The following is a 27,124-nucleotide window of genomic DNA, read 5'->3' as shown; positions in this document are numbered from 1 at the left end:
CTCCTTTGATGTACAGAAGCTTTTTAGTTTAATGAGGTCCCATTTGTTGATTTTTTACCTTGTTTCCTGAGCAATTGATGTCCAGTTTAGGAAATCCTTTCCTACACCTATATCTTGTAGGTTTTTCCCAATGTTTTCTTCTAACAGTTTCAGTTTCAGGCTTTACATTAAGGTCTTTGATCCATTTGGAACTGGCTTTTGTGCAAGGTGAAAGATGGGGTTTTAGTTTCATTCTTCTATAGGTGGAGATCCAGTTTTGCCAGCACCATTTGCTGAACATGCTGTCTTTCTTCCAGTGTATGTTCTTGGCCCCTTTGTCAAATATCTAGTTTGTCTACTTTATTTTCCAGTCCTGATATTCTGTTTTCCATGTCATTCATCCTATTGGTGAGGCTTTCTCCTGTCGTTTCTACTTGGCTTACTCAGTGTTTCACTTCCTTCTTCATTTCATCCTGAGTAGTTTTCAATATTTCTAACTCTTTTCTGAATTCATTCAGAAGTTTATCCCTGTCTTCCTTCAGTTCTTTGATTTCTTTGAGTGTTCTATAAATTCACTGAATTCTTTTATCATGTTTATAATTGTTCTTTTGAGTTCCATGTCCTACGTTATCTCTAGGGGTTTCTTATTGTACTCCTCTAGAGGACTATTGGCATTTGGTGGGGATATGTTATTTTGTTTTTTCATGTTATTATTTTTTCTCTGTGATTTTGACATGTGAATTTCTTTTGTAGTTTCTGATTCTTGTGTGAGACCTAAACCTTCAAGTTTAGGTCTGCTTGTTTTTGTTAAGTATATGTGACTTTGTGGTTTACTTGTTGGGCATGAAAAGCTGGTTGTTCTAAGCTTCTGGTTCTCTCTTTTGATTTTATACTGGAGTGGCCAAATTGCTTTCATCTTCAGGAGTTCCCACAGAGGCCCAAGTCAGATGAGGATCAGATGCTCTTAGGCTTTCTCCTGAGGTCAGAGTCCCTCCAGGAAAGATGTTGTCCTCTGGAATTTGGGGGCTGGACTGGCCTGGGAGCAGCATCCTGGAAAATGCTGGTCTCAGGAAGCTGGTGGCCGTGCCACCCAGGGAAGCAGAGGGAGGTGAGGGCAGGACCAGGCCCAGAGGGCTCCTGGGGACCTGGAGAAGGAACTGGGTTGGTATGGATGCAAAGGATCAGGAAGCAGTGGTGGTTCCGAGCCCAGCATTCAGCCCCAGTGTCTGGGGTGCCAAGACAAGAATTGGGCCAGTACCCAGGCTAGGAGGAGAGATGGGGTGGGGGAGCTGGGCAGGTGAATGAGGCTGGGGGAGTCAAGGTGCTGTGGGCTCCACTGGACTTACCCAGGAGAGAGAGGATGGTGGGTTACGCATCCCAGGGAAGCAGAGGAAGGTGAGGGTGAGACCAGGCCCAGAGGGCTCCTGGGGACCCTAAGAAGGAACTGGTGGGTTGGTCTGGATACAAAGGATCAGGAAGCAGTGGTGTTTCCCGGCTAAGAGGTCAGCCCCAGTGTCTGGGGTGTCAAGACAAGCAATGGGACAGACAGTACCCAGGCTAGGAGGAGAGACGGGTGGGGGAGGTGGAAGGGTGAATGAGGCTGGGGGAGTTAAGGTGTGTTGGGCATGGCTGGACTTACCCAGGAAAGAGGCTGGCGAGTTGTGTAGCCCAGGGAAGCAGAGGGAGGTGGAACTATTTTTTATGTAGTCGCAGTATCTACCAAAATCAGGATTGTAGCATTAACCAATTCCTATTATGCAATCCATATATTATATTCACATTTCACCTTAGGTTCACCAAGGCTTCTTATAGTAAGAAAAAATTCTGGTTCAGGGTTCTAGATTACATTTACTATTGAATTAAACACTCAGAGATAAAGAAAAGCCTAATTTTCCTCACAGTTGCATTTGACACTTAGTTAGTTGGGGTGGATATAAATTTGGTAGCAACATGTAAGAAAGAGAGAGTGGCAGGGAGACCTAGAGATACTGTTGACATTGATGACATCCAAGTTCATTTGTTTATGGTTTATTCATTAAAGTGGGGTCTTATTGAGTTGTTCAGGTGAGCTTTGAACTTGTGAGCATAAACAGGTCTCCTGCCTCAGCCTCCTGAATACTTGAGCCTGCAGGTGTGTAGCCACTCTGACAAAACCAAGTTTAAATTAGCAAGTAGAAGACTGTCAAGATGGCTGAACACGCTAAGGCACTTGGTGCCATGCTGAAGACCTGAGTTTGAGCTCCAGGACCCATGTGGTGGAAGAAGTGAACCAATTCCTTCAAATTGTCCCCTGACCTCCATACATTTTCATGGTAAATGCACACACACAAAATAAATAAATGTAATAAAAAAAATGAGAAAACTCCCCTAACAAGTAGATTTGTAAGAAGCTAACCATTTGTGACATCTGCTACTCTCTGAACACACTTAACAGTTATGCCCCATGCTAGGGCATTTTATAGGTTTTCATGGTGAGCTAGAGGTATAGCCAATGCAAACTGATTTGCCAACTACTAATAGACCCCACAGTGTGGCAACACCTTCATAAATCTTTCAGGCAGAAATTTTTTACTATCTGTTATTCATTGTGTTTTGGAACAAGCAAATTTCTGTTGGTAGAAAAATCAGGAAGCCAGGATCTCAAACATTTGTGCAGTGGGGGTGGAGTCACACTAAGGGAGTTCCATTTTCCATTGTGAAGCATTCTTTCCAGAAGCATATTCCATGGAATTCTCACTCTTAAAGACTTCCAGAGAAGGAGGAAGTACTTGGCATGGTAACATACTCCTGCAGTCCACGCACATGGGAGGCTGAGGCAGGAGGATTGTCACTGGTTATATAGTGAGTTCCACAGCCTGGGCTACAGAGTAAGATCACAGGTTCTGTGACTGCCGCAGTTCTTCTGAGTAGCCCTTGGAACAGATAATTTTTTTTGGCATCAGGGAACTGTGTTTTTGTTTTTGCTTTCTGGTATGACAAGCTAAACTTTTGACTGACCAGACATTAGTCTGTGTCTTTAAATTTTTAAATAAATTTTTAGTCATTTTCCTTCTCTCCTCCCCTCCAAACACTAAAGATATTTTTAAGACATCTATTTAATTGTATTTTGGCTCAAGAACCATCATGATCCTTTGTATGTCTTGTTCCCACCCCTTAGTACTGAGTTTAATTTGCAGAGAGGAGGTATTGCTAAGTTTTTGGATGAAGAGAATGGCCATCACATGTCCAAGATTCTTGGCAGGACTAGAAGTGTGGATTTAAAGGAAGTGTGGCATATGTACTGTTGAGTGACATTGGGATTCTGTGTCTGCATAAGTTTCTTTTTAAAATCCTAAAAATTAGAAGCTTTACTATGAAGAACATGCATTTCATTTATAAGAAATATTTAGGTATGCTAAACTATTTTGTGGACTTAGAATAGATCCTGTAAGTAATGGTTATATCTTACAGGTTGGTTATTATTTTTGTTACCTACTTAATTATGTTTTGAATTATTTGTAGTTCGCTAATTTCAAATTGTAAAATGTGGTGTTATATTTCATCATATACACTGTTTGGAACAAAGTAGGTTCATTTTGAATCCCATTCTAAGTGGATGTAATGCACTTCTTTTTCTACACAGTTATAGAATTATATGCTTTAAGGGAAAAACATAGCCTCATAATAAAGTTGGATCTTTAAACACAATAGAATTTTTAAGACAATAGCACACAGTTATATAGTTGTTTCTCTTTATGTTTTTAAAAAATATTTTCTTTATTATTTTTATTTTATGTGTATATGTATATGTATTGCTTGCCTGTAGGTAAGTGCACCTGTGTTGTGCAGTGCCCAAGGAGGACAAAAGAGGCTGTCGGAGCCCCCTGGAACTGGAGTTACAAAGTTGTTAGCTGCCATGTGGGTGCTGGGATTTGAACCTGGATCTTCTGCAAGAACAACCAGTGTTCTTAACTGCTGAGCCATCTCTCCAGCCCTCCCTTTATGTTTTTATATACATTTTATCATGAGGACGAATGGGAAGGTGACACCAGCTTTTGGAGTGGTAGAAATTTTGGGCTCCCTTCTCCCTCTTACTACATATGACCAGATTTTTCTCTCTGCTCCATGACACACACACACACACACACACACACACACACACGTGTTCTATATGTATATAAACACACATATAATACATGTATTATATATATATGTACACATGCATACATATTTACTTACTTGCCTTTTATGTAATGCTTTCTGATCATATAAAAAGAAAATTGAATCTTTCACTTAACTAAAGATTTATTTCTACAAGGTTGTGTAAACAAATATTGTCTGACACATAGTAAGTTTGCACCTTGAATAGTTGCATGCCAAGGTACCTATGTACTTGAAATTGGTTCTGAGGAGTAACAAGAGGGCTTTACACTATTTCTTTTTATACTTATGGAATCTTGTTCCTCAGAAAACTAGAATTTGGTTTTAAATATATAAACTATCTAATAAGATCTTCATTTAGTGTCACATTTATTTTACAAAGGGTAGGTGCTTATTTTAGCAATGATTTGTCATTAAAATTATGTCAAAATGTCTTAAAATGTTGTTGAAACTGTAAACAAACTCATAACACACACAGAGCTAATTATGGATGCCATCTGTTTATTTTTGCCAAGGTTTTTTTTTTTTTTTTTTTTTTTGAGACCATGGCATTGTCTGCTTATGATAAGCTTCAAGATTATTATAATGACTAAGCCCTGTCCTTCAATTAGCGCAGTTGTAGCAGGGAAGATAATTCGTTTGTTCACTGCCCTTTTCCTCTGTCCGTGTATGGAACCTAACATGTTATGATAATGAAACTATTCTGACTTACATTTAGAACTTAATTTTTATAAAGAAAGAAATTAATATCAAAGTAATAGAGTGTGGCCAAAGTTTTATTGAAATTTTAAAAAACTTATTTGAGTTTTTAGATGAAAGGTTATGAATTCTTTCTTGGTTCTTTAAGTGGCTTTTTTAAAACCTGAGTTTAAGAATTTTTAAGTGGTCAATCAAATTATAATGATACGCATCCTTGTTCACATGCCTGTATGTCAGTTGCATGTTTTTGCACATATGTATCCCATGTGTTAGTGTGGAAGGGCAGGTACTCCCATGACAGGATCAGCTGAAGTAGTTATCAGCAATTTGCCGAGCGAGCAGAGTGGCTTCCCCTGCTCCCCTTACCATTGTGCATGCTAAGCACTGCCCAAGCTGGTCTTGGGGAGGTAACCTGAAGGGGGGAGGCAACCTGATGGCTCCATCTGCTGCTTTCTGCTACGCTGGTGCATTGATGCAAGATTACGCTAATCTGGCTGCTTGTCAGGACAGGTTAGTGAAAGCATGCAATGGGTAAGACTCAGACTAGATGAGAGCTTTAGAAAATCAGAAGCTTCCCCGAGAGATGCCATGTTAAGTGTAGCAGAATAGGCTGATCAGCAGCCACGTTGAGAACTGAGGCAAAATAAATGTGTTGTTCAGCTGAGAACCAGTTTCCAAACACAACTATTACATACATATTGGGCCATAAGTGCATCAAAATCAGGAAAGGGATGCAAAAATTTACAAAGACTCTTCAGAGGTTCTTCTTACCATTGTTGGTGTACAGAGCTATGTTTCTTTTTATTTATCTCACTGAGGGTTTCTAGTCAAGCCTTCCTAAATATTAAATGTAATTAACATCACTTTACTTGGAAATGTTTGAAATTTTTCTTATTTATGTCCATTTATTTGCTTTTTCTTCTCCTACTAACTGGTACATCTTGGCCTTGCAGGTTGAGCATCCTGTCACAGAATGCATTACTGGCCTGGACTTAGTCCAAGAAATGATCCGTGTTGCTAAGGGTTACCCTCTCAGGCACAAACAAGCTGATATTCCCATCAACGGCTGGGCAGTTGAATGTCGGGTTTATGCTGAGGTAAATGCCTGCTGATGGGAGGCGGGAGGGTGGTTCTTTGCAAGTCAGAATGGCTAGTGTGGCTAAACCACAGGTAAAGTTAGGGCTTGGTACTCTGTGGTCAAAGCAGAACAGCACTAGACGATTTTGCTATAATTCAAAACAGAATGCAGTTCAATCAATCCTCATGTATTTTTGTTTTTAGTTTTTTAATTTACTTATTTTTATTTTACATGTATAAGTGTTTTGCCTGCATGTGTACCCATGTTGTGCAATGATCACGGAGGCCAGAAGAGGGCATCAGATCCCCCTAGAACTGGAGTTGCAGACAGTTGTCAGTTGCCATGTGGGTACTGGGAACTGAACCTGGATCCTGTGCAAGAGGACCAGCCACCTCTAGCTTTAATTCTCAAGTATTTCTGGGTGGGGAAGTCACTATCCACGTGTTAAGAGGCAGCAAAAGATGAGTTAGGTATTCTCGAGTGTGAATTGGCCTTGGTTTTTGTTTTGCTCACCTGTTTGTGTTCGGACCACCTACCAACAATAGTGCAGTGCTGCCACTTTTTTCCTGTGCAGTTTGAAAAGCATTTTTCCTGGATTCATGGTAATTGTTGGTTTGATATTTATTTCTTCGACTTTTTTTCTTCTTCTAATTTTGTCCTTTATGGTTACTCGGGAGCCATACATACCTGAAATCTAAATTGTAAAGCTTTTGGTAAAACACATACTGTTGATTCAAAATTTTAATTATGTGTTTTGCTCAAAGTCTTAGTTTAATAGTTTAAGTGCACAAATAAGATAACAGAGTGACCATCTAAAAATGCTTTTTTTGAATGACTAAAACAAGAATGCAAGGTAACATTTGTATCATCTTTTACTTTTAGACATTAAAAAGATCTGTTCATAGATGAGTGTGGTGGTAATCCCAGCACTCGGGAGGCAGAGGCAGGCAGATCTCTGTGAGTTCAAGGCCAGCCTGGTCTACATATTGCTCCAGGCCAGCCTAGGCTACAGGGACACCCTGCCTCAAAAAGACAAAAAAAAAAAAAAAAAAAAAAAAAAAAAAAAAAGACATGTTCATATAAAAAGGCCAATCAGTGATACCTCTGTTTAAGAGTTGAAAGTTATTTCAAAATGCTTTTTAAGTAGCTCAGAAACATGTCTTGCCTTGCCATTGCTACTCGTAATCACATGTGGAGTGGGGAGATACTGAAGTCAATGATTCTGTGCTTGATGATATTTCCAGAAGCATGCGTGTCTAGAAGCAGGCGGATTCTTTCTGAGTCTTTGCCTGAAGAACCCAGATTCTTAGTTTTACCATATGTGAGCTGTTTTGAGAAGTAAGAAAAACAAATATCTTTGGTGTGCCACATTTGTTGTTCTGAACTTGAGTATGTTTTGATGTAGAGCCTAGGTTATTTTATTTTTGCCCAAGGCATTCTAAGAAGTTTTATAAAAAATTGGAATTTTACCAACTTCAATAAAGTATGATTGAGGTCAGGCTAAATTCTGCTTGAAGTTCTGTTTAGTTTTTAAATATACTTCTAAGTTGTCCAGAGGATAAGACAGTCATATTCTGAAATCTGTGATTTGGTAAATACCATATGTTAAAAATAGACCTGTAAATACTTTTTAAAAATTGTGTTTAACCTTCCTTGTGCAGATTTATATTTCAAAGACTGTTCTTCCTTTCCTTTGAACTTCCAGGACCCCTACAAGTCTTTTGGTTTGCCATCTATTGGAAGATTGTCTCAGTACCAAGAACCAATACATCTACCTGGTGTAAGTCATTAAGCTATCATACCAACTGAGGGGCTCAAATCTTGATTTATGCCATACTTTTATGTTAAAGCATGTCAACACTAAAGGGTGTAAATTGAAGAACAAGGGAAATTCATGGGGAGTCAGTTTTTGAATTTTTTTTGTACTTTATGGTGTTCAGAAACATCAGAATCTACTTGATATGGAAAGTTCAGAGACGCTTAATGATATAAATCATAGCTTATAGTGTAAAAGATTATGGAATCTTAAGAATGGGAAATGGCTTTTTGTGTTAAAATTATAATATTTTCAAAAAATTCTAATCCAGCTCCCTGGTGTATTCAGATGTCAATAAACTCGAGCGCAAAATCGGCTCATTAACTGGACTGGATTAAGGAGAACAAAGCGTACCTCATTCTAGTCAGTGTCACTGACTTTTAGAAATATATATTTACGTCAGTTAAGAAAAAGGACCAGTGTGCATTTTGCTTGGTAGATATTCTGTTGCTGATAGCTGCCCTTCAAATAGTTCTCTTACATAAAAAGAACAAGCATGTACCCTTTCTCTTAATCAAGGTAATAAGTGCACATATAGATGACATTATGTTAGCTAGTGGGTGACAAGGCTGTACCATCTGTGAATATGATTACTCAGTTTGATTACTGCTTAGAAGATGGTGAAAGATTATAGGAAGAATTCTAAATCTGAAGATGTTATTGGATATATGATTTATTTCACTTTTTAAATTGTTTTTGTCCATGTGCTTTCTAAAGGGACTTGACCCTCTCTAGGCTTGGAGACTCCATGCTGTGTTCAAAGCCTGAAGGCAGAAAAAAAAATTGTAAAGATTTAACAGGCATTATGTGACGTTAAACAGCAGACAAGAAAACCAGTATCAGAGGGACATATCTAAACACTTTTTTAATCAAACAAAAAAGCCTTAAATAAGAATCCATAATGACTACTCTAGTTGTTAGAAGTTTCCACCATGTTGTAATAGCGAACAGAGTGTCAAACATTTTGCCCTCGCAAGTTTTTGCAATTTGCAATTTTCAAACGTGAGACCTGTTGAAAGTACAAGTGATAATGGACAAACTCTACCCCCTACAGTTTTGTCCCACCAAATCTTTCTTCAATTAATGCTGCAGCAGGAGTTTTATGTAATAACATTTGCAGTTGTGAGCCATCCATAGAAAGAAAAAACAATTAAAATGCCTTAAATGTTCTGCTTACTGCTGTTATTTGCTTGTGTGAATGTTGCATGTCAGCTAAATGGACCAAGGAATAGATAAAGTGATTGGGGGCAGGAGAGTGCGCACTAAGCTTTGCCTATCATTATTGCTGGGAGCAATCAAATTGATGTCAGCAGGACAGTAGATGCGTTGACAGCTGTAATTATGTATCTCCATGGTGATCACTTTTGGCCTGTCATGGAGGCCCATGAGTCCCCTCCCTTGGAAGCATTTAATCAGATTGGGCTGTCACTTGTCAGGTAGACATGGCGGGCTGGGAGTTGTGCTTAGGGGGAGAGGTGAATTGAGAATGAAGGGTGGGAGACGCCTGATAGTTTCCAGGGTCCACTGTTTGGCTGAAGAAAGCAATTTTAATTATGCAAGAGGTTTCTGAGTGCTGACTTGAAAACCTCATGCAAAGGTGTTTGCATATTTTCAGTATGGTTCTTCCCCCGCCACACACCTTATTAAAACTTGATCTCTCAGTTTCACTTGGGAAACCATTTTTGGCTCTTACCTTTTTGGTCATAAGACGCTAACTTCTGACGTGAATTTCACATGCATCTTTAAGCCTGAAATTTATTATTATGGCAAAGATGAAGAAAGAAAAAAGATGAAGCTTTTCTTTTTGATGTTTGATCATCATAGTTTATAATTTTATACGACATTTGTGTTCTTAGAATTTTGGTTCTAGTTCCATTTAATTTTACTGTTAAAGTGGTTAGTGCAAATTTAGGTAGCCTTTGTTTCCAGAGATGAATGAGCACTGAACTTGACTTTTACTTCGTTGTTAGAAGATGTAAAGTTTGAGTATTATTTGGAAAAACCTGCATAAACATCAAATTATAAATGAGGGTTTTCATGCTTTGTTACAGTTTCTTTTGGAAATGTTAGTTCACTTGGATGTGCTGATTGTATGTAATACATCTTGATTTGACTGTATGTTTACATTAAAATTACATACTTTCTATGGTTGTCATGTGAGTAAATAACAAAGATATCTCATAGCTATAGGTTACTTAGACTTTAGGGTTACTTAACTTTTAGGGTGATATTGTTTAAGATAATAAAAATTTTGTTATGAACCATAGGAGAATATAATCAGCATTCTTTATTGTCTGTATTTTTTTACCAGTGGATTGAGCTTAAAGATCCTTCATAATTTTGTACAGTTTATGTAGCAAATACTAGGATATATTTAAAGTCAAAAGATTTGTATCAATTCCGCTGTTATACATGCCTTTAGCAGTGAGGTATGGTTTTAAAGCTGACACCCTGAGCAAATTAGCTATAACTTTTTGGTACTGAAACGAAAAGCTATCTTTTCTGTTAAATAACCTGATTGTCAATGACCATTTAGGTGCTGGGAGAAGATAGATTATAATTTCATTGATCTCAAAGCTGCCCTATTAATTCTTTTCTATTTTTCACAAACACCAAATTTCATAGAATTTTCTTTATATTCTGAAGTATGTTTTCAGGAAATAAAGGTCAAATATATTTTATAAAAATGCTAAGTGGCTTTCATTAAAAATTAAGTCCTTGATATAGGAATGTAGAATACTCACATCCATATTTTGTTTGCATTTGCAAATATAGAAATAAGAGTACTCTGGCCATGTTACAGCGTTCCCATTTAAAAATCTTACAAAGAGAATAACAATGGTGTGATTCTTTTTTTTTTTTAAAGAGAGTAAAACTCTCGCTTACCTTCTGATGTCAGTGTGTAATAAAGCCATCACTGTACCCTCATGTGGGTATTCTAGACAAGAGGTTCTACATGTGGTCCCTTGATAATTGCGTAAATTAAAATATTAAAGGCCTACCAGCTTCTGTGTTGACCTTTTCCTGCCTTGCCACAGACAGATGAGCTGCTGTTTATGAGGAAGGCTCCTTCTCGCAGGTGATGAGCTGTGCCTCCCTCTTCTCTTCTCACTCCTTCACAGTGTTGGGCACCATAGTCCTGCTGTTCCAGCAGCTTCCATTACATGCCTCCATCCTTAACCTGAAGATATGCTGGCCAGTCTTAAGTATTTTGATTAGTTTCTAAATACCCCAAATTTTAAAACTTGGTCAGAGTAATTTAATAAATACTCAATCCTTAGCAACTGCTCATTTAAAAAGGTTTAACTGGCTAACTGCTGTGTTGTACTAATATCGAACTGGGAGATGAAAACAAGAATCAAGTTAGAATAACTAACTAACTAACTAACTAGTCACTGGTTAACAGACACTTCAAAAGGATTTTTTTGAACTTGTGCTATTTCCCCCCCCCCATGAAAATTGCAAAATCAGAACTCTAATTGGAGCTGGTATTTTTACTGAGCAAAGCCACAGGAAAAGCTGTGTAAACATGAAGGCCTCCGGGGACTAACAGTAACAGAAAAATAGCGTTCACAGTGGAGAGGGTGAAGCAGCAAAGGAAAGTGTTGCAGACATGAAAACCTGGCCTGGTTCCTATGGCTCAGGGGGCTAGTGAGGGGAGGCATTCTAAGGGATGGAAGGGGCCTAATTTAGAAGAGCTTCACCCCAGCATGCTGTAGCGAGCTGCAGGTGCATCCAAGGGTAGAGCTGTCTAATGTTCCCCCTCCCCCATGGTTCCTTCATTTAGTGGGAGAACAAAACTCATGTGCCACACTGCATATTAAGAGATCAAAGATCAACTATGTATGTTGGGGTTGTTTTCAGTTTTCCAGAGAGGGAATGTTATATGAGATTGAACTTTACCATCCATTATCTCCATGGAAAAATAACTTGTGGTTAAATAAAAAATCTACTCAATATGAAGTTGCTCACTTTTTTTTTTTTCTTTCTTTCTCTCAGGTCCGAGTTGATAGTGGCATCCAACCAGGAAGTGATATCAGCATTTATTATGATCCTATGATTTCAAAAGTTAGTTCTATTTTTCAATGGTTTCTTTGAGCTTTCTTCTAAACAATGCACATATTTAAGAGATCTGAAATTGAGCCTTTTTCTGAACCATGTTCAGAGACCATAATCATTATGAAGTATGTAAAAGTGAATGCAGATATGTAAAATTCCCTCCTCTGCAATCAAGTCACGTGACAACCACCAGTGGTCCTGTGTGCATGGCCACCTCTGTAGAACCAATGGTGGCAGCCCAGTCTATTGCAATGAAAAGGAATGAGGGGGAATTTGGTTTGTTTTTTGTTTTTTTTGCCATTCCTTTTGTATGAGGGTGGTGTAAGTGACAGGTGCTATTGAGATGTTGGGCCATAGGCAGTGTTTGTTAAGAATACTTTTGACCTTTGCAGATTTTCCAAATTACAACTTGAGTAGATTTAACTTGAGTTTTGTTTGTTTTATATGCTATGGATGGAAGCCAGGACCTGGTGTGTGCCAGACAGGCCCTCTACCCCCAAAACACCACCTGACCAAACTAACTTATATAGAAAAGTGTAAGATATGACTTTATCCATCTTCCCCTTTCATCTTTAACTTTGCAAATTAGAAACCTTCTTTAAAATCCTCAGTCTTGGGGATGGAGAGATGGCTCAGTGGGTAAGAACACTGACTACTCTTGCAGAGGACCAGGGCTCGATTCCCAGCACCCACATGGCAGGTAACAACCATCCATAACTCCAGTTCTAGGGGATCTGGCACCCTCTTCTGACTTCCATGGGCATTGCATGACACAGGTGCACATATATATGCAAGCAATATACTCGTACACATAAAATAAAAATAATAAAATATAATAAATAGGGGCTGGAGAGATGGCTCAGCTGTTAAGAATACTGACTGTTCTTGCAGAAGACCCGGGTTTGAATCCCAGCACCCACATGGAAGCTAACAACTGTCCATAACTCCAGTCCCAGGGGATCCAACACCCTCTTCTGACCTCCATGGGCATTGCAGGACATGGGTGGATATACTTACATGTATGCAGGCAATACAAGCATACACATAAAATAAAAATAATTAAAATATTTTTTAAATGTATGCAGAATTTATTTAAAAAGTATTTAAAATTCTCAGTCTTTAAAATATTAAGATTTTGAAATTATAAAGCGTTGTAGTAGTTAAACCATGGGTTTTGAGAATCTAATACCTCAGAAATACATTTATATCAAGAACTGATTTTTTTTCTTGAGTAAATTCTGTTTCTCAAGATGTTTTGCCCCCACATGTGCTCTCTTTTTTAAAGTTTTCTTTTGGTTTTGTGCTGGTGATCAGACACAGGGCCTCATGTGAATTTATCAAGCGCTCTGTCTGTGAGTTTTATCCCTAGCCCCTTTCTTACGTGACTGTAGTAACATGCCTTTAAAAAAAAAAATCTTTGTTCCTTATTCACTTAAGTTTTGACACTAATATTGTTCAAATGAACTTTAGATCTTTTGCTTATAAGAGAAACAAAATTTAAAAGTAAAAATATATAAAATATCATGAATTGATTTTTGAATTAGCTATGATTCTCTTTTAGATGAGTGCCGTTCAGCTTTTAGAAGAATGCCCTACAAATTTTCCTCAAACTGGCTTTATATTGAAGAACTTTTAAGATTTACTAAAATAAAATTGACCATAACCATCAGAAAAATCCTAATATAGCTAGTCTTATTTCTTAATGTATAGAGTCTACATATAAAAAGACACAGAATCATGTTCTAAAATAAGGTCTTCCTGGATTTAATAACACCTTTTGTTTTTGTGTTACGTTATGGGTAGCGATATAATTTTTAAAAGTAGTCTAGATTTTTTTTCACTTTCATATTTACAAGATTACTCATTTTTTTAAATTAACAAAGCTTTAGCTGTTTAGAAATCAAACTTGGAAGCCATAGAAAGCCAGGAAATTAGAAAAGTCTTCTCCAGCCTACAGTGCCTGCCAGGTTGATGTACTGTGCCACTTCGTCATCTCTCTCTCTCTCTCTCTCTCTCTCTCTCTCTCTCTCTCTCTCCAGCTTTTTTGTGCTTGTTTCTCTTCTCACATACTCGTCCTTTACTGTGATGGTAGATGTCAGGAGAATTCAGACATGAATTTCTCATACTTGTTTGTTCAAAGAACTCTTTATTGCTATATTTTCTATAAAAATCTGGACTTCGAAAAATTCAAAGAATGTGAGGAATTCTTATGAAATATTTAAATTACTCCTAGACTGAGCCACCAATGTGTAGATGGCTATTCATAACATTTTGTTTGTTGCCCATAGTTAATCGCGTATGGCTCTGACAGAACGGAAGCACTGAAAAGAATGGAAGATGCACTGGATAGTTACGTGATTCGAGGTAAAAGCCAAGCATGTATTGTCCTGTTATTACATGTGGTGTCCAGTTCTGAATAACAGCTTGTAGGTGTAGTCATTAGAGAATTCCATGAAAGAGTTGCTTACTGTGTTTAAATAAAAATGAGAAAAACTTATGAATGCCTATCGCAGATATTTGATTCCCTGCAGTCTTGTGCCTATGTCTTGAGTTATCTAATTAAACTTAGAACATAGTTTTTCCTCTAAATGGCCTTGCAGTATTTTGTGGTTATGTATTGCACATAATATGAGAGGCTATAAAGAACCATTGTTGATACAGTCTGATAGCAATTTTGCTTTGTTGTCTCTGAGTTTTGGGGTTTGGGGAAGTAGGAAACTTACAGATGTGTGGAGTTGGACACACAATGCCATGCCTAATTTTGGGGCAAAGAGAATAGCTCTTTGCTTCTTATTAGAGCAAATTATAGGCTGTTAGGAAACAGGGTTCCTCATGCACATGTCTCATAGCTGCCACGCCTATTAGCAAGTCTTCAGAGTGCAGCCTGATAAGGGAATTAGGAGCAGGTCTCAAACTGAAATCACTAAAGCAGTGGCTCTTACCTACTTTAAGGAGTAAGTTATATTCTAAATTTAAGTAGCAACTTTACATTAGCAATGGAAAGATTCCTTTAGCTGAACGTAAATTATAAGATGGCTTTAGATCAGGGAGCTTTACTATCAAGCTAATTACACAGTATAATTTTGAATGGCCTGTGAGGGTCTAAGAACATGCTGTAGAAAGGCTGGCTGTTGGATAGTTTGGATCTTTGCAGCTCACGGGATGTCACAGTGGGACCCAGGGGCTGGGCTTGGAGGCTGCAGGGATGGAGCATGGTGTGGTATGACTGCACAGCCTCCCTGTAGCTCCGCATTTATTCATACTTCACAAGTTCTCCCTCCCAGTGGATGGTTCTATGGCTTATAAGTGGACTGGAACTTTGGGTGAAAAGGAGAAACAGTCTTCACAGAGCACATCTTGCCTTGCAACAGGAAACCCCGCTCAGCAATGGACCGTGTGAGATCTTTACCTTCCCTTTTAACCAAATGCCTTTGTGCAGTAGACATTTTGGACCTCTACAGTTGCAACCAACAGCAGTTCAGTGATTTTTCTTCACGTCTACCTTTTGCTGCTTATTTTCATCTAATGAGAAGTTATGTAATTCATACTTTTCCTCTTCGTTTCCGGCTTTTCTCATATTAGATTAGGAGAAATTTCTTTCTTCCTGTTCTTTTAGTATTACCCTATATTTCCCCTTTAACTAAGAAGTGATTCCATCTAACATCTTGTCCTAGTGATACATCAACTAAATAGAATCAGTAAGCCTTAGAGTAAACCTAGAGAGAATTTAAACCGTGATAAAGTCCATGAGAGAGCATCTGAACACTCACAAGGTCTCTTCAGGTTGTTTGTAGTACTTTCTCTTTCTGCATTTTACCTTGGATTATAGAATGTTTTATTTTATCCTACAAATACATGTTTTGTTTACATGTTGGTTATACTGGCTAGAGGGGCTATTTTCCTACAAATATAATGTTCTCCCCCAGTGAGGTGAGTGAATGCTTGGAACACATGCCTAGTTGGTCTGTTTGTAAACCATGCATATGTAGATAGAAATAAGTTGCTTCATAAGCTTGTTCTTGAAGGATTTTAAAGAACTTGCAAGAGCATTCTCTGAGGGCTTCCCTTCCCCCACCTTACCTTTGGATTTGTTTGTTTGTTTTTGTTTTTTGAGACAGGTTCTCACTCTGTAACCTAGACCAGACTCAGACTTGCTGTGTAGCCCAGACTGTCTTTGAATTTATTGCAATCCTCCTGCCTTAACCTCCCAAGTACTGGGTTTAGAGGGGTGACCCACTATGCCTAGGTAACTTCTAAATTTTTTAATGTAGTTGCTGAATTATTAGATTTTTGAAAAATTTAAGTTTTACTTATATGAACTTGAATAGTAAGATTATAAATTCTAGATGGTTTAAGTAAGAATATTTTGTCGAGTGACTTTTCCATTAAATACTGATAGGGTATAGCATATCAGTGTGGCATCTGGCAGCTTCTCAAAATACTAGGTTAGTGTTGGTCCTAACTGAAAGTTATTCTTTTCTTCTGTTGACTCCTGAAAGGAATACTTTTTGTTTTGACTCACAGGCCCCATCTGATAACAACATGCATATTTTTAAGTGACTTTACTTACTATGCCTTGTATAGTCTGCCTTATCACCCTAACTTGAGAAAGTGCAGTTTATAGCACAGATGGATTTATTTTCCAGGCTTAGTCTTGAAATTCCTCACTTTGAATAATTGTGGTATCACAGAACCTGAGTCTACATCCTGTCCTCATACTATTTAGGACTTCTTTGATTTTGTGACATTACTTTGTGAGTCTCTTACTCAATATTTTTAAATGGAGTGATAGCCTGTCTTATAAATTAGCTTCAAGAATCAAATAATTGGGGGCTGGAGAGATGGTTCAGTGGTTAAGAACACTGACTACTCTTCCAGAGGTCTCACGTTCTGTTCCCACCACCCACATGGCAACTAACAACCGTCCATAACTCCAGTTCCAGGATCTGAAGCCCTCTTCTGACTTCTGAGAACAGTGTATAACAGGGGTGGACTTACATACATGCAGGCAATACTACTCATACACATGAAATTTTAAAAAAAGAATCAAATAATTCCATCCATCTTTCCCTTACCATTTTAATGATAAAACCACATATTTAAAAAAAATCACATCATAAATCACATTACAGTCAACTGGTAATGTCAGCTTTATCAAACCATAGATAGAATGATGTATATTAATGAAACCCATTTTTTTAGGTTTTAAATATTTTTTGTAATAGATCATCTTATTTACATTGATACAGAGTCACTTTACATTCTTAAATAAGAACCAATAAATATTTTACCTTTGTTAAAAAAACATTATTTTGTATGTTAGCTTTAAAAATTAACAATAATTTAAAAACATAGATAGAGGAATATTATAATCCCATCCTAGGCCATTCCCAGTTCTGTGTACTGGGCTTGAATATTTCCATTGCAATCTGTCCCAGGCCTTCTTCAAAGCAGGTATTGCCGCTCTGGTTAAACTAGTAATTGTACAACTAATGATTAAATGTTGAATTATCTCATAACACCTGGAATATGAGGATCATGTTATTCTAGTTTAATTGTGTATTTAGTGGTATTTATTAGTGTCTCACACACAGTAGGTGATTAGTTAATGCTTTTTGAATGAACAAATGAATCAGTGATACCTTCCTGATGGTCAACAGTTCTTTGTTTCACTTGATATGAAAAACATGTGAGTGAGTGAGAAAAAGCTCCTCTTAACTTCTTGGGCGCCATAGAGAGGTGAAAGGGTACAATGGGAGTTGAAGAAGGGAGTGTGTGTCTTTGCAAGGAGCAGGAGAATTGCTTTAGCTGCAGTGACTGCTCACTTCAGCTGCCCTCAGATGACATCTTAGAAGGACAGCACATTCAAAAAGACTGGTAATTTAATTGTGTAGATGTAGTACAAGGGCAGGCACACTCCAGGTTCTTAGGACTATGTCTTGCTGTGATCTTTTCGGAAGTTAATCTGGTCTTAGATTGTAAAATAAAGGATAGCCCTCTTTGACCCAGCTGCTGTGCTTTTACAAAGCCTTCTGGTAGAGTTAGAAGACCCATTTATGAGATGGTGTTCCCAGCAGCAGAGTTTCTACATAGACAATGCCAAACAACCACAGTGCACCCTAGAGGGGCTCGTGGTCACAGTGCTCCATTAATAAAATACCCATGGCATGGTGCAGTTGAGACTTAAAGGCTTGCCTGTGTGCATCATTAAGTAGAACAGTTTGCAGAGTAAGGTTTAGTATACTCTGTGTCAGTTACAGATCCTAAAGTACATCTCATTATATTTGAATGAACAGAGAAAGGCTCAATACATTTTAGGCTGAATTTTTTTAAAGCTCAAGTTGTTTACCTAAGAATGGATTTTCTTGATATATTCCACTCAGATGTTGTAATTTTAGATTTTTTTATTCTTAATTTTAGCCAAATATCTAAGGACATTTTTAATATATACTTAAGCCTAGAGAAAAATTGATGGATTGGTGGATGGTGTGTGGTACTCTTTGTACCTGTTTACCTGTACTCATCAGTGCTTACTTTTTGATATATATTTTTAAGATTTATTTAGTTTTAATTATGTGTGTGTGTGTACATATGAGTGCAGGTGCCCATGGAGGTCAGAGACGTTGGCTCCCCCTGTAGCTGGAATTACAGCTTATTGTGAACTGCCTGTTGTGAGCTACCTGACAGATGCTGGGAGCTGAACTTGGGTCCTCTGCAGGAGCAGTATGTGCTGTTAACTGCTGAGCCATCTCTCTAACCTCTTAAATTATTTTGTCATTTGTCCGTCCCCCCCCCCCCTTTTTCACCTTCATTCTTCTCTGTCTTTCTTCCATTCTCATTTTCTGATCCATTTGGACACATGTTGTGATCTGATGACATCACTGTGAACAGTCACAGAGCATCACAGGGATAAGGGCATATCCTGCAATACTGTAAAACCATGTCACTCCAAAGACAGCATTAACAGCAATCTAGTAAGATTTGAGGTCCTGACCATACTCCAGTCTCCCCACAGTCTCTCAAGGGCCATTTTGGTCTGCTTTTTGACCTCATCTACACACTGCTTTTTTTTTTCTTCAAAGTATTTTTACTGAATTTTTGTACATTTGATACAAAACATCTAAATCATCTTTATACCCACCTCCCCCATCCATACCCTCCTATAGCCCCACCACCAATTTTCATGCATTCTGGCATATATAGTAAGGCCTAGGGAGTCAAGTTACTGTACTCCAATAGCCACAGTGCTAGTTCATCCACTGCGGTCTAGTCAGCCTATCTAGAGTCACCCCTTAAAGAAGATCAGCACTCCCTCACCCAGCAGCAATTAGCTGCCAATAGTTCTTTGGCTTAGTATGGGATGTGCTGCCTGTTTCCCCAGTTTTATACTGGGTTTTTGTCTCCTTGAGTTTGCATAGGTTTTATGCATTCTGACACCATTGCTGTAAGTTCATATGAGCAAGGTTGCAGGAGGCTGTAAGACTGTTTCCATATAGTCGTGTACCTCCTCCCCTGGCTCTTAGAATCTTTGTCACCTCTTCAACACTGGTCCTTGAACTGTGGGTGGGTGGAGTTTAATATAGGAGTCCTGTCCAAGGACCCACACTCTGCAGACTCTTATTCTCTATGTTTTGACAATTTATGGCCTTTTGTGTTCATTGCCCTCTGTTGCATAAGGGAGCTTTGTTGAATGAGAGATGCATTAGTATTCTTTCTACCTCTTGTTCCACTATGTTCTGTGAGCCTTAGGTGTGGAGGTCCTATTGTATATTTGTCACTTAGGGTTGGGCATTTCACAGACACTTATTCTCTGTGTGTGACCAGTTGTGGAACTCTCCAATAGTTACCATCTGTTGCAAAAGAAGCTTCTTTGATGAGTGGTGACTGGCATACTTGTCTGAAAATGTAAGGATCCATATTTAGCATATAGTAAGAAAACTGCATTTGTCTATGGGATGTAGCATGCTTAGCATTTTCTCTAAGATCTATGACCTCTCCAGCCATGTGTATTTGGCTATGTTTACAGTACCACACATGAGTTCCCTCCTGTTGAGTTGACTTAAGTCCAATTAGGTAGCTGTTGATTACCCCCAAAATAAAAGTGCCACTACTGCCCCAATGTAGTTTGCTGTGCCAGTCGTTGTGGTTATTAGGCCTTAAAGCTGGAGTCGCAGCCATCAATTGATGTTCTCCCTTAGAAGCTTGCTTAGTGTCCTCTAAAACTATGAGAGCTAGCCTTCAGGGAGGTGACTTCCAGGTCATCTCCAGCTTCACTGCTCCAAGTCCTGTGTCTGAAGTATGCCCTGTCTTCAACAATAGGGTCTTATCTTCAAGTTCTGGCAATCAGGGGCTGTGGCAATAGTCTGTAATTTTGGGAGTCTCCTGGACTACCCTGGCCAACAACTGAAAGTTTCTCTTGTCTGGCATTGATTCTTGTTATATAGCCTTCAAATATACACATGAACACACAGAGAGATATTGTATCTGTAATTTTTTAGTAGGCTTTTGAACTAATACATTTCCCTCTGGTTTTTCTTACTAACTAAGCGTTACTTATCTCTCCCCTCTCTCTCCCTGTCTAACCCTGCCTCTTCCCTCCCCAGTTAAAGTATCCCCACTTTTCCCTTTTCTCCCTTGATAATACCTATCTCCTGTGGTTCCCCTTCTTCTGAGCTGCTTCTTTCCCTTTGCCCCCATGGTTCCTTGTATAACCCTCTTTTCCCCCTCCCATTTAAATAAGCCCATTTTTCACATTTCTCTCTTAGTAACTCCTGTCTCCTACTCTTCTCTCTCAGGCTCTTTCTTTCCCTTTACTTCCTTGGTCTTTCCATTTTCCTGGCTCCTACAGTTACATCAGGATATATATTCACATATAAGGTTTTGGTGTTAAGATCTACAAGTGAGGGAGAATATATGTTGTTTGTTTTTCTGAGTCTGTGTTACTTCACATAGTATAACAGTTTCTAGGTCCATCCATTTGCTGCAAATTTCATGATTTTGTCTTTCTTTACTGCTGAGTAGAATTCTCTTGTGTAAATGTACCACATTTTCATTGTCCACTTGTCAGTTGAGGGACACTTAGGTTGCTTCTATTTCTTAGCTTTTGTGAAAAGAGCAACAACAAACATGAGTGTACAAGTGTCTCTGCAGTATGATGAGTCCTTTGGGTATATGCCAAGGAATGGTATAACCAGGTCATATGGTAGGTTCATTTTTAGTTTTTTAAGGGTTCTCCACACTGCTTTCCATAGGGGATGAACAAGTTTGCAATCCCACCAGCAGTGGATGAGCGTTCCCCTTTCCCCACATCCTCTTCAACATTTGGTATCATTTGTTCTCTTGATCTTAGCTGGTTTGACTGGGATAAGATGAAATCCTAAAGTGGTTTTAATTTTCATTTCCTTAATTACTAAGGATGTTGAACACTTTTAAAAGTGTTTCTTAGCTATCTTTATTTCTTCTTTTGGGAACTCTCTTGTTCAGATCCATAGCCCGTCTTTTAATTGGGTCATTTATTTTCTTGATTCTTTGTTTTTTGAGTTCTTTGTGTATTCTGGATATTAAATCTCTGTCAGATGTGTTGCTATGTGTTGCTCCCACACTGTGTGTTTTCTCTTTACTTCCTTGTTTTTTTTTTTTTTTTGATCTTTTTGAGACTGGGTCTCCCTGTAGTTCCAGCTGATCTCCAGGTTACTGTGTAGACCAGGCTGGCCTTGAACTCACAGAAATCCGCCTGCCTCTGCCTCCCAAGTGCTGGGATTAAAGGCATGCACACCTCACCTGGCTTTGGTTGCTTCTTTTGTTGTACTGAAGCTTTTTAGTTTAATGAGGTCCCACTTGTTGATTGTTGGCCTTAATTCCTGAGCAACTGGTATGTGGTTTACAAAGTCCTTTCCTACCCCTATGTCTTGTAAGTTACTGCCTATGTTCTCTTCTAAGTTTCAAAGTTTCAGGTTTCACATTGAAGTCTTTGATCCATTTGGAGGTGACTGTTGTGCAAGGTGAAAGATAATGGTCTAGTTTCATTCTTCTACAGGTGGAGATCCAGTTTTGTCAGCACCATTTGTTGAAGATGCTGTCTTTCCTCCAGTGAGTGTTCTCAATACCATTGTCAACTATCAGGTGGCTGAAATTGCATGCACTAATGTTTGGGTCTTCAATTATGTTCCATTGATATATGTGTCAGTTTTTGTGCCAGTACCATTTTGATTTTATGAGTATAGCTCTGTAATATAGTTTGAGATCTGTGTGGAAAGCTCCCCCCACCCCAGCATTGCTCTTTGTGCTCAGGATTACTTTGGTTATCTGGGGGTCTTTTGTGCTTCCATATAAATTTTAGGATTTTTTTTTTTCTAATTCTGTGAAGAATGTCATGGGGATATTGATTGGGATTGCATTGAATTTGTAGATTGCTTTTGGTGGATGATCATTTTCACAGTATTAATTCTTCCATTCCATGAGCATGGGAGGTCCTTCCATCTCCTGGTAGGACCTCAATCTCTTTCTTCAATAATGTAAAAATTTAAGATTTTAGAAATCTTTAATGTCTTAGGTCATGTTTATTCCTAGATATTTTACTTTTTAATTGAATTTTTGTGTATTTCATACGAACATCTTAATCAATCTTAATCATCTTTATACCCCCTTTCCCACTGGTACCCTCCCATAGCCCCCCCGCCCCCCACTGGAATTCATACATTCTGTCATTTGTGTTAAGGCCTATTGAGTCAAGTTAGTGTCCCCAGACGCCCCTCAGTGCAGGTTCATCCACTGAGGTCTGGTCAGCCTATCTAGAGTTCCTCCTTTTTATTAGATCAGCTCTTTATCACCCAGCAGTAATCAGCTGCCAGTAGTTCTTTGACCAAGATTGGGGCCTGTTGCCCATGTCCACGGTTCTGTGCTGGGGTTTTGCCTGCTTGAGTTTGCATAGATCTTGAGCATGCTGACACCACTGTTGTAAGTTCATATGAGGAAGGTACTAGGAACTTGTAGGACTCTATTTCCATGTGGTTATGTACCTCCTTCCTGGCTCTTACAATCTTTCTTTCCCACTCTTTCTCAATGATCCCTGAGCCCTGGGTAGGTAGAGTTTAATATAGGATCCCTGGCTAGGGACCCACACTCAGTAGACTCTTACTCTCTATGCTTTGACCATTTGTGAATGGGAGGATTTCCATATACTTTCTCCGATTGCTTGTTTTGGCATATAAAAAGACTACTGGTTTTTATAAATTTTGTAACCTGCCACTTTGCCGAAAGTATAAATTATTTCTAGGAATTTTCTGGTGGAATTTTTTGGATCTCTTATCTATAATTTCATATCATCTCCAAATAGGGATAACTTGACTTCTTTTCTAATTAGTACTCTTTTAATTTCTTCTCTTGTCTCTTATTGTTCTAGTAAGAGTTTCAAGCACTGTATTAAAAAAGAGTGGAGATAGTGGACATCCTTGTCTTGTTCCTGATTTTAATGGCAATGCTTTCAGTTTTTCTCCATTTAGAATGATGCTGGCCATGGGTTTGTTGTATATAGCTTTAATTATGTTGAGGTATGTTCCCTCCAGTCCAGTTTCCCCTAGGACTTCTATCATAAATGCATGTTGGGTTTTTGTCAAAGGTCCTTCTGCATCTGTTGAGATGACCATGTGATTTTTGTTTTTGAGTCCATTTGTATGATTTCTAACATTTATTGACTATGTGTATTGAACCGTCCCTGCATCTCTGGAGTAAAGCCATCTTGATAATGGTGGATCATCTTTTTTATGTGTGTTTATATGCAGTTTGCAAGTATTTTGTTGAGAATTTTTGTGTCTGGGTTCACTAAGGATATGGGTCTACAATTTTCTTTCTTGTTTGGTTGTGTATCTGGTTTTGGCATTAGAATGATGCTGGCTTCATTGAAGGAGTTCTTCCTCTGATTCTATCTTTTTGAATAAATTAAGTGATATTCGTTGTAGATCTTCTTTAAATGTCTGTTAGAATTCTGCTGTGAATCCATCTGGCCTGGGCTTTTTTTAATCATGAGATTTTGTATTACCATTTCAATTTCCTTGTTTATTATGGATCTATTTAAGCTGTTGATCTTTTCTTGGTTTAGCTTTGGTGGTTCCTGTGAATTTTGAAATTCATCCATTTCTTTTAGATTTTCAAATTTAGGTTTTTAAAGTATTCCCTTATGTTGTCCTGGATGTTTTTGGTATCTATTGTGAATGGGTATTGAAGTCCCCTACTATTACTGAGTCGGAGTTAATCTGTGTCTTAAAGTCCTGTAGTACTGTTTTTATGAAATTGGGTGCAGCAGAGTTGGGTGCATATATGTTCACTATTGTAGTATCTACATGGTCAATTGTTCCTTTGATCAGAATGAAGTGACTCTATCTTTTCTGATTAGTTTTAATTTGAAGTCTATTTTGTCAAGATACTGAATTGCAACCCCTGGTTGTTTCTTAGTGCCATTTGCTTGGAATTTTTTTTTTTTTTCATCTCCTTGAAGGTGAGATGAGTTTCGTGTAGACAACAAAAGATGGACTTTGCTTCTTAATCCGTTCAACTAGCCTGTGTATTTTGACTGGGGAGTTCAGCCCTTTGATAGTTAAAGTTATTATTTAAAGATGTGTATTGGTTACCATCATTTTAATTTAGTTTGCATTCTTGGTCTAATTTTGTGTTTCCACAATTATATCTTCATTTAGTTCCTTTCTGTTGCCCCTTGGGTATGTTGTTCCTTTATTTGGTCCTTTGTATTGCTTCAAGTATTCTCTGAAGGGCTGGTTTGGTGGACCTGAATTCATTCAGCCTGTTTGTGTCATGGAAGACTTTTCTTTCCACTTCAACTATAATAGACAATTTTGATGGGTAAAGTATTCTGGGTTGGCATCTATGGTCGTTTAGAACTGGGAATGCTTTGGTCCAGGTTCTTCTGGTTTTCGGAGTTTGCAGTAAATCAGCTGTAATTCTGATTTCTTTATATGTGAGTTGTTTTTCTCTTGCAGCTTTCAGTATTCTGTCTTTGTTCTGTACATTTAGTGTTTTTACTATGATATGTGTTGGGGAGTTTCTTTACTGATCTACTTGGTGTTTTATGTGCTTCTTATACTTGTATGGGAAATTTTCTTCTATAATCCTGTTGAAGATCTTGTCAGTACCATTTTCCTGAGATTCTTCTTCCTCTATGCCTCTGATGCATAAATTTGGTCTTTTCATGCTATCCCACATTTCCTGCATATTCTATTCCTGTTTTTTTTTAAATTTTTCATATTCTTGTGCAGTCCAATTCTTAAACTTTATCATCTACATGCTGTCTCTTGTCATGCCTCCTTTATCTTCTTTTGTATTTCATACCACTAACTTTTTAGAAGCATCCAGCCTGCTGAATTTGTAGAATGTCCTTCATTGTTGGTCCACTGAAGGTTCCTGGGAAGTGATCTAGGAGGATGGGTTGAAGTTACATCCAGTATTGTTTAAAATATTTTTATTTATTTTCATTTTATGTGTATGAGTGCATTGCCTGCATGTATGTGAGTGCGCCAGTGTTGTGCAGTGCTGTGGAGATCAGAAGAGAGCTTTGGATTCTCCTGGAACTGGAGTTAAGGACAATTCATAACTGCCATGTGGATGCTGGGAATCAAACCTGGGTCCTCTGAAAGAGTAGTCAGTGCTCTTAACCACTGAGTCATCTCTCCAGCCCCGCATCTAGTATTTTTTAAGAAGGATTTTGGATATTGTGAAGTTGAATATTAGGTGATTTCAGGGTAAGGTTATGGGCCTTAGTGGCTAAAGAAAAATAGTAAATTGTTTGGTTTGAGACCAAAGGGACTGAGACATAATGTTCATGGGCCATTCACACAGATGAATATGAGCTAGGATCACAAGAAAGACTGAGAGTCAAGTAACATGAGTTCTTTAGTGAATACTGGGTCGTGGGAAGGATATTGATAGATGACAAGGAACTGGAGATTTTATAGACAGGTAAAGCAAGCCTCTAGCCATCAGAATGTCTTGAAGGATTAGAGATGGTAATAATCTGGAGCTGGCAGTAGGTCACAGGAGGAATGTAAGGGATGTGGGAGAGCTGAGGTACTTAGGGCAATGAGCTTTTGAGGTAAGATGATACAATGTTCTACAAGGACCCAAACACCCGTGGGACCTGGCTGATCATTGAGCAGCAGTTTCAGGATATCTCCTGGAATGACTTGTAAAAGAGGGAACAAGTCTTTAGGGGAACTGGGGCAGTTGAGTCAGCTGAGGCTGAGGGATGACTAGAGATATGTGTACTTGTGATGGATACATGGTACCTGAAGTATCTTCTAGGAAATTGGTCTCTAGGATCTTTGTTTGGAACAGGCCGCCTCCTGGACACACTTCATCTAAATAACTTCCTATTGTCTTTACTTTTCTTTGACCCTGCTGTGGCATGACATTGCATCAACTTTATGGTCAAGCTCAGTGGTTTCCAAGACAAAGTTTTTTTTTTTTTTGGGTCTTTCTGAGACAGGGTCTCCCTGCAGCCCCAGCTGGCCTGGAACTCTCTATGTAGACCAGACTGGCCTTGAACTCACAGAGATCTGCCTGCCTCTGCCTCCCAAGTGCTGGGACTACAGGCATGCGCCACCACGCCCAGCAAGACAAAGTTTTTTAAATACTCTTTACTTGACTAGTCTCTTCTTCAGTGGGTGAGAAATTCTCTCAGCAGTCCAACAGCAAATCTGTGCAGTCTTCCCCTCACCAAGCACTCTCTGCAGACATCGACCTGGTGTCCTGTCACCTGAGTCAGCTCTTTCAACTCTGGTACTGTCTTCCTGGCATTGGTGTCAGAGTCCTTAAGGGCTCAGCGCTAAAGGATAATCTCCACTAATGTTCTAGTCAAAAGGCACAGGTTGTGGAGTTAGAGAGATGGCTTGGTGGTTAGATCATTCACTGCTCTTGTATTGAATTGGGGTTTGGTTCCCAGCACCCACATGGCAGTTAGCAACCGACTGTAATTCTAGTTCCAGGGGATCCAGTGCTTTCCTCTAGCCCCTCAGGCATTGCACTACACAGGTACACTTACATACATGCAGGCAAAACACTCATACACATAAAAAAGAAAACTTTTTTTTTTTAATTGTCAAAGAACAAAATTTATTAATTTAAAAAAAGACTAAACTAGGTACTAATACTTGTGGAAAAGGTTTAAAATCTGTGATAGTTTCTAATCTTCAAGAATTTGTAATTAGTCATTGAGCATATTTAATCAGTATGTGAGAGAGTTAGGATAATGGCCCAGTCCAATAAAGACCTTTGAGAGTAGAAAAAGCTGCTTTATAAACACAATATTTTTTCCCTTTTTTAAAAAAATTATTAATTTAATAACC

General features: G+C 38.5%; 1 protein-coding gene across 1 annotated transcript in view; it reads left to right on the top strand.

The window, feature by feature from the left end:
- Positions 1–27,124, top strand: part of Pcca (propionyl-CoA carboxylase subunit alpha) — a 448,536-nt gene that overhangs the window by 198,456 nt on the left and 222,956 nt on the right. The window contains exons 12-15 of the mRNA XM_008832725.3: positions 5,772–5,915; positions 7,602–7,676; positions 11,712–11,780; positions 14,060–14,135. Coding sequence (XP_008830947.1) covers positions 5,772–5,915; positions 7,602–7,676; positions 11,712–11,780; positions 14,060–14,135 — 364 coding nt within the window. The remainder of the gene's footprint in view (positions 1–5,771; positions 5,916–7,601; positions 7,677–11,711; positions 11,781–14,059; positions 14,136–27,124) is intronic.

Source organism: Nannospalax galili, unplaced genomic scaffold, assembly GCF_000622305.1.
Source record: "Nannospalax galili isolate Female #2095 unplaced genomic scaffold, S.galili_v1.0 scaffold1316, whole genome shotgun sequence".
Taxonomy (NCBI): Eukaryota; Metazoa; Chordata; class Mammalia; order Rodentia; family Spalacidae; genus Nannospalax; species Nannospalax galili.
Note: the sequence above shows the minus strand (reverse complement) of the source record. Positions and strands in the feature narration are given on the sequence as shown.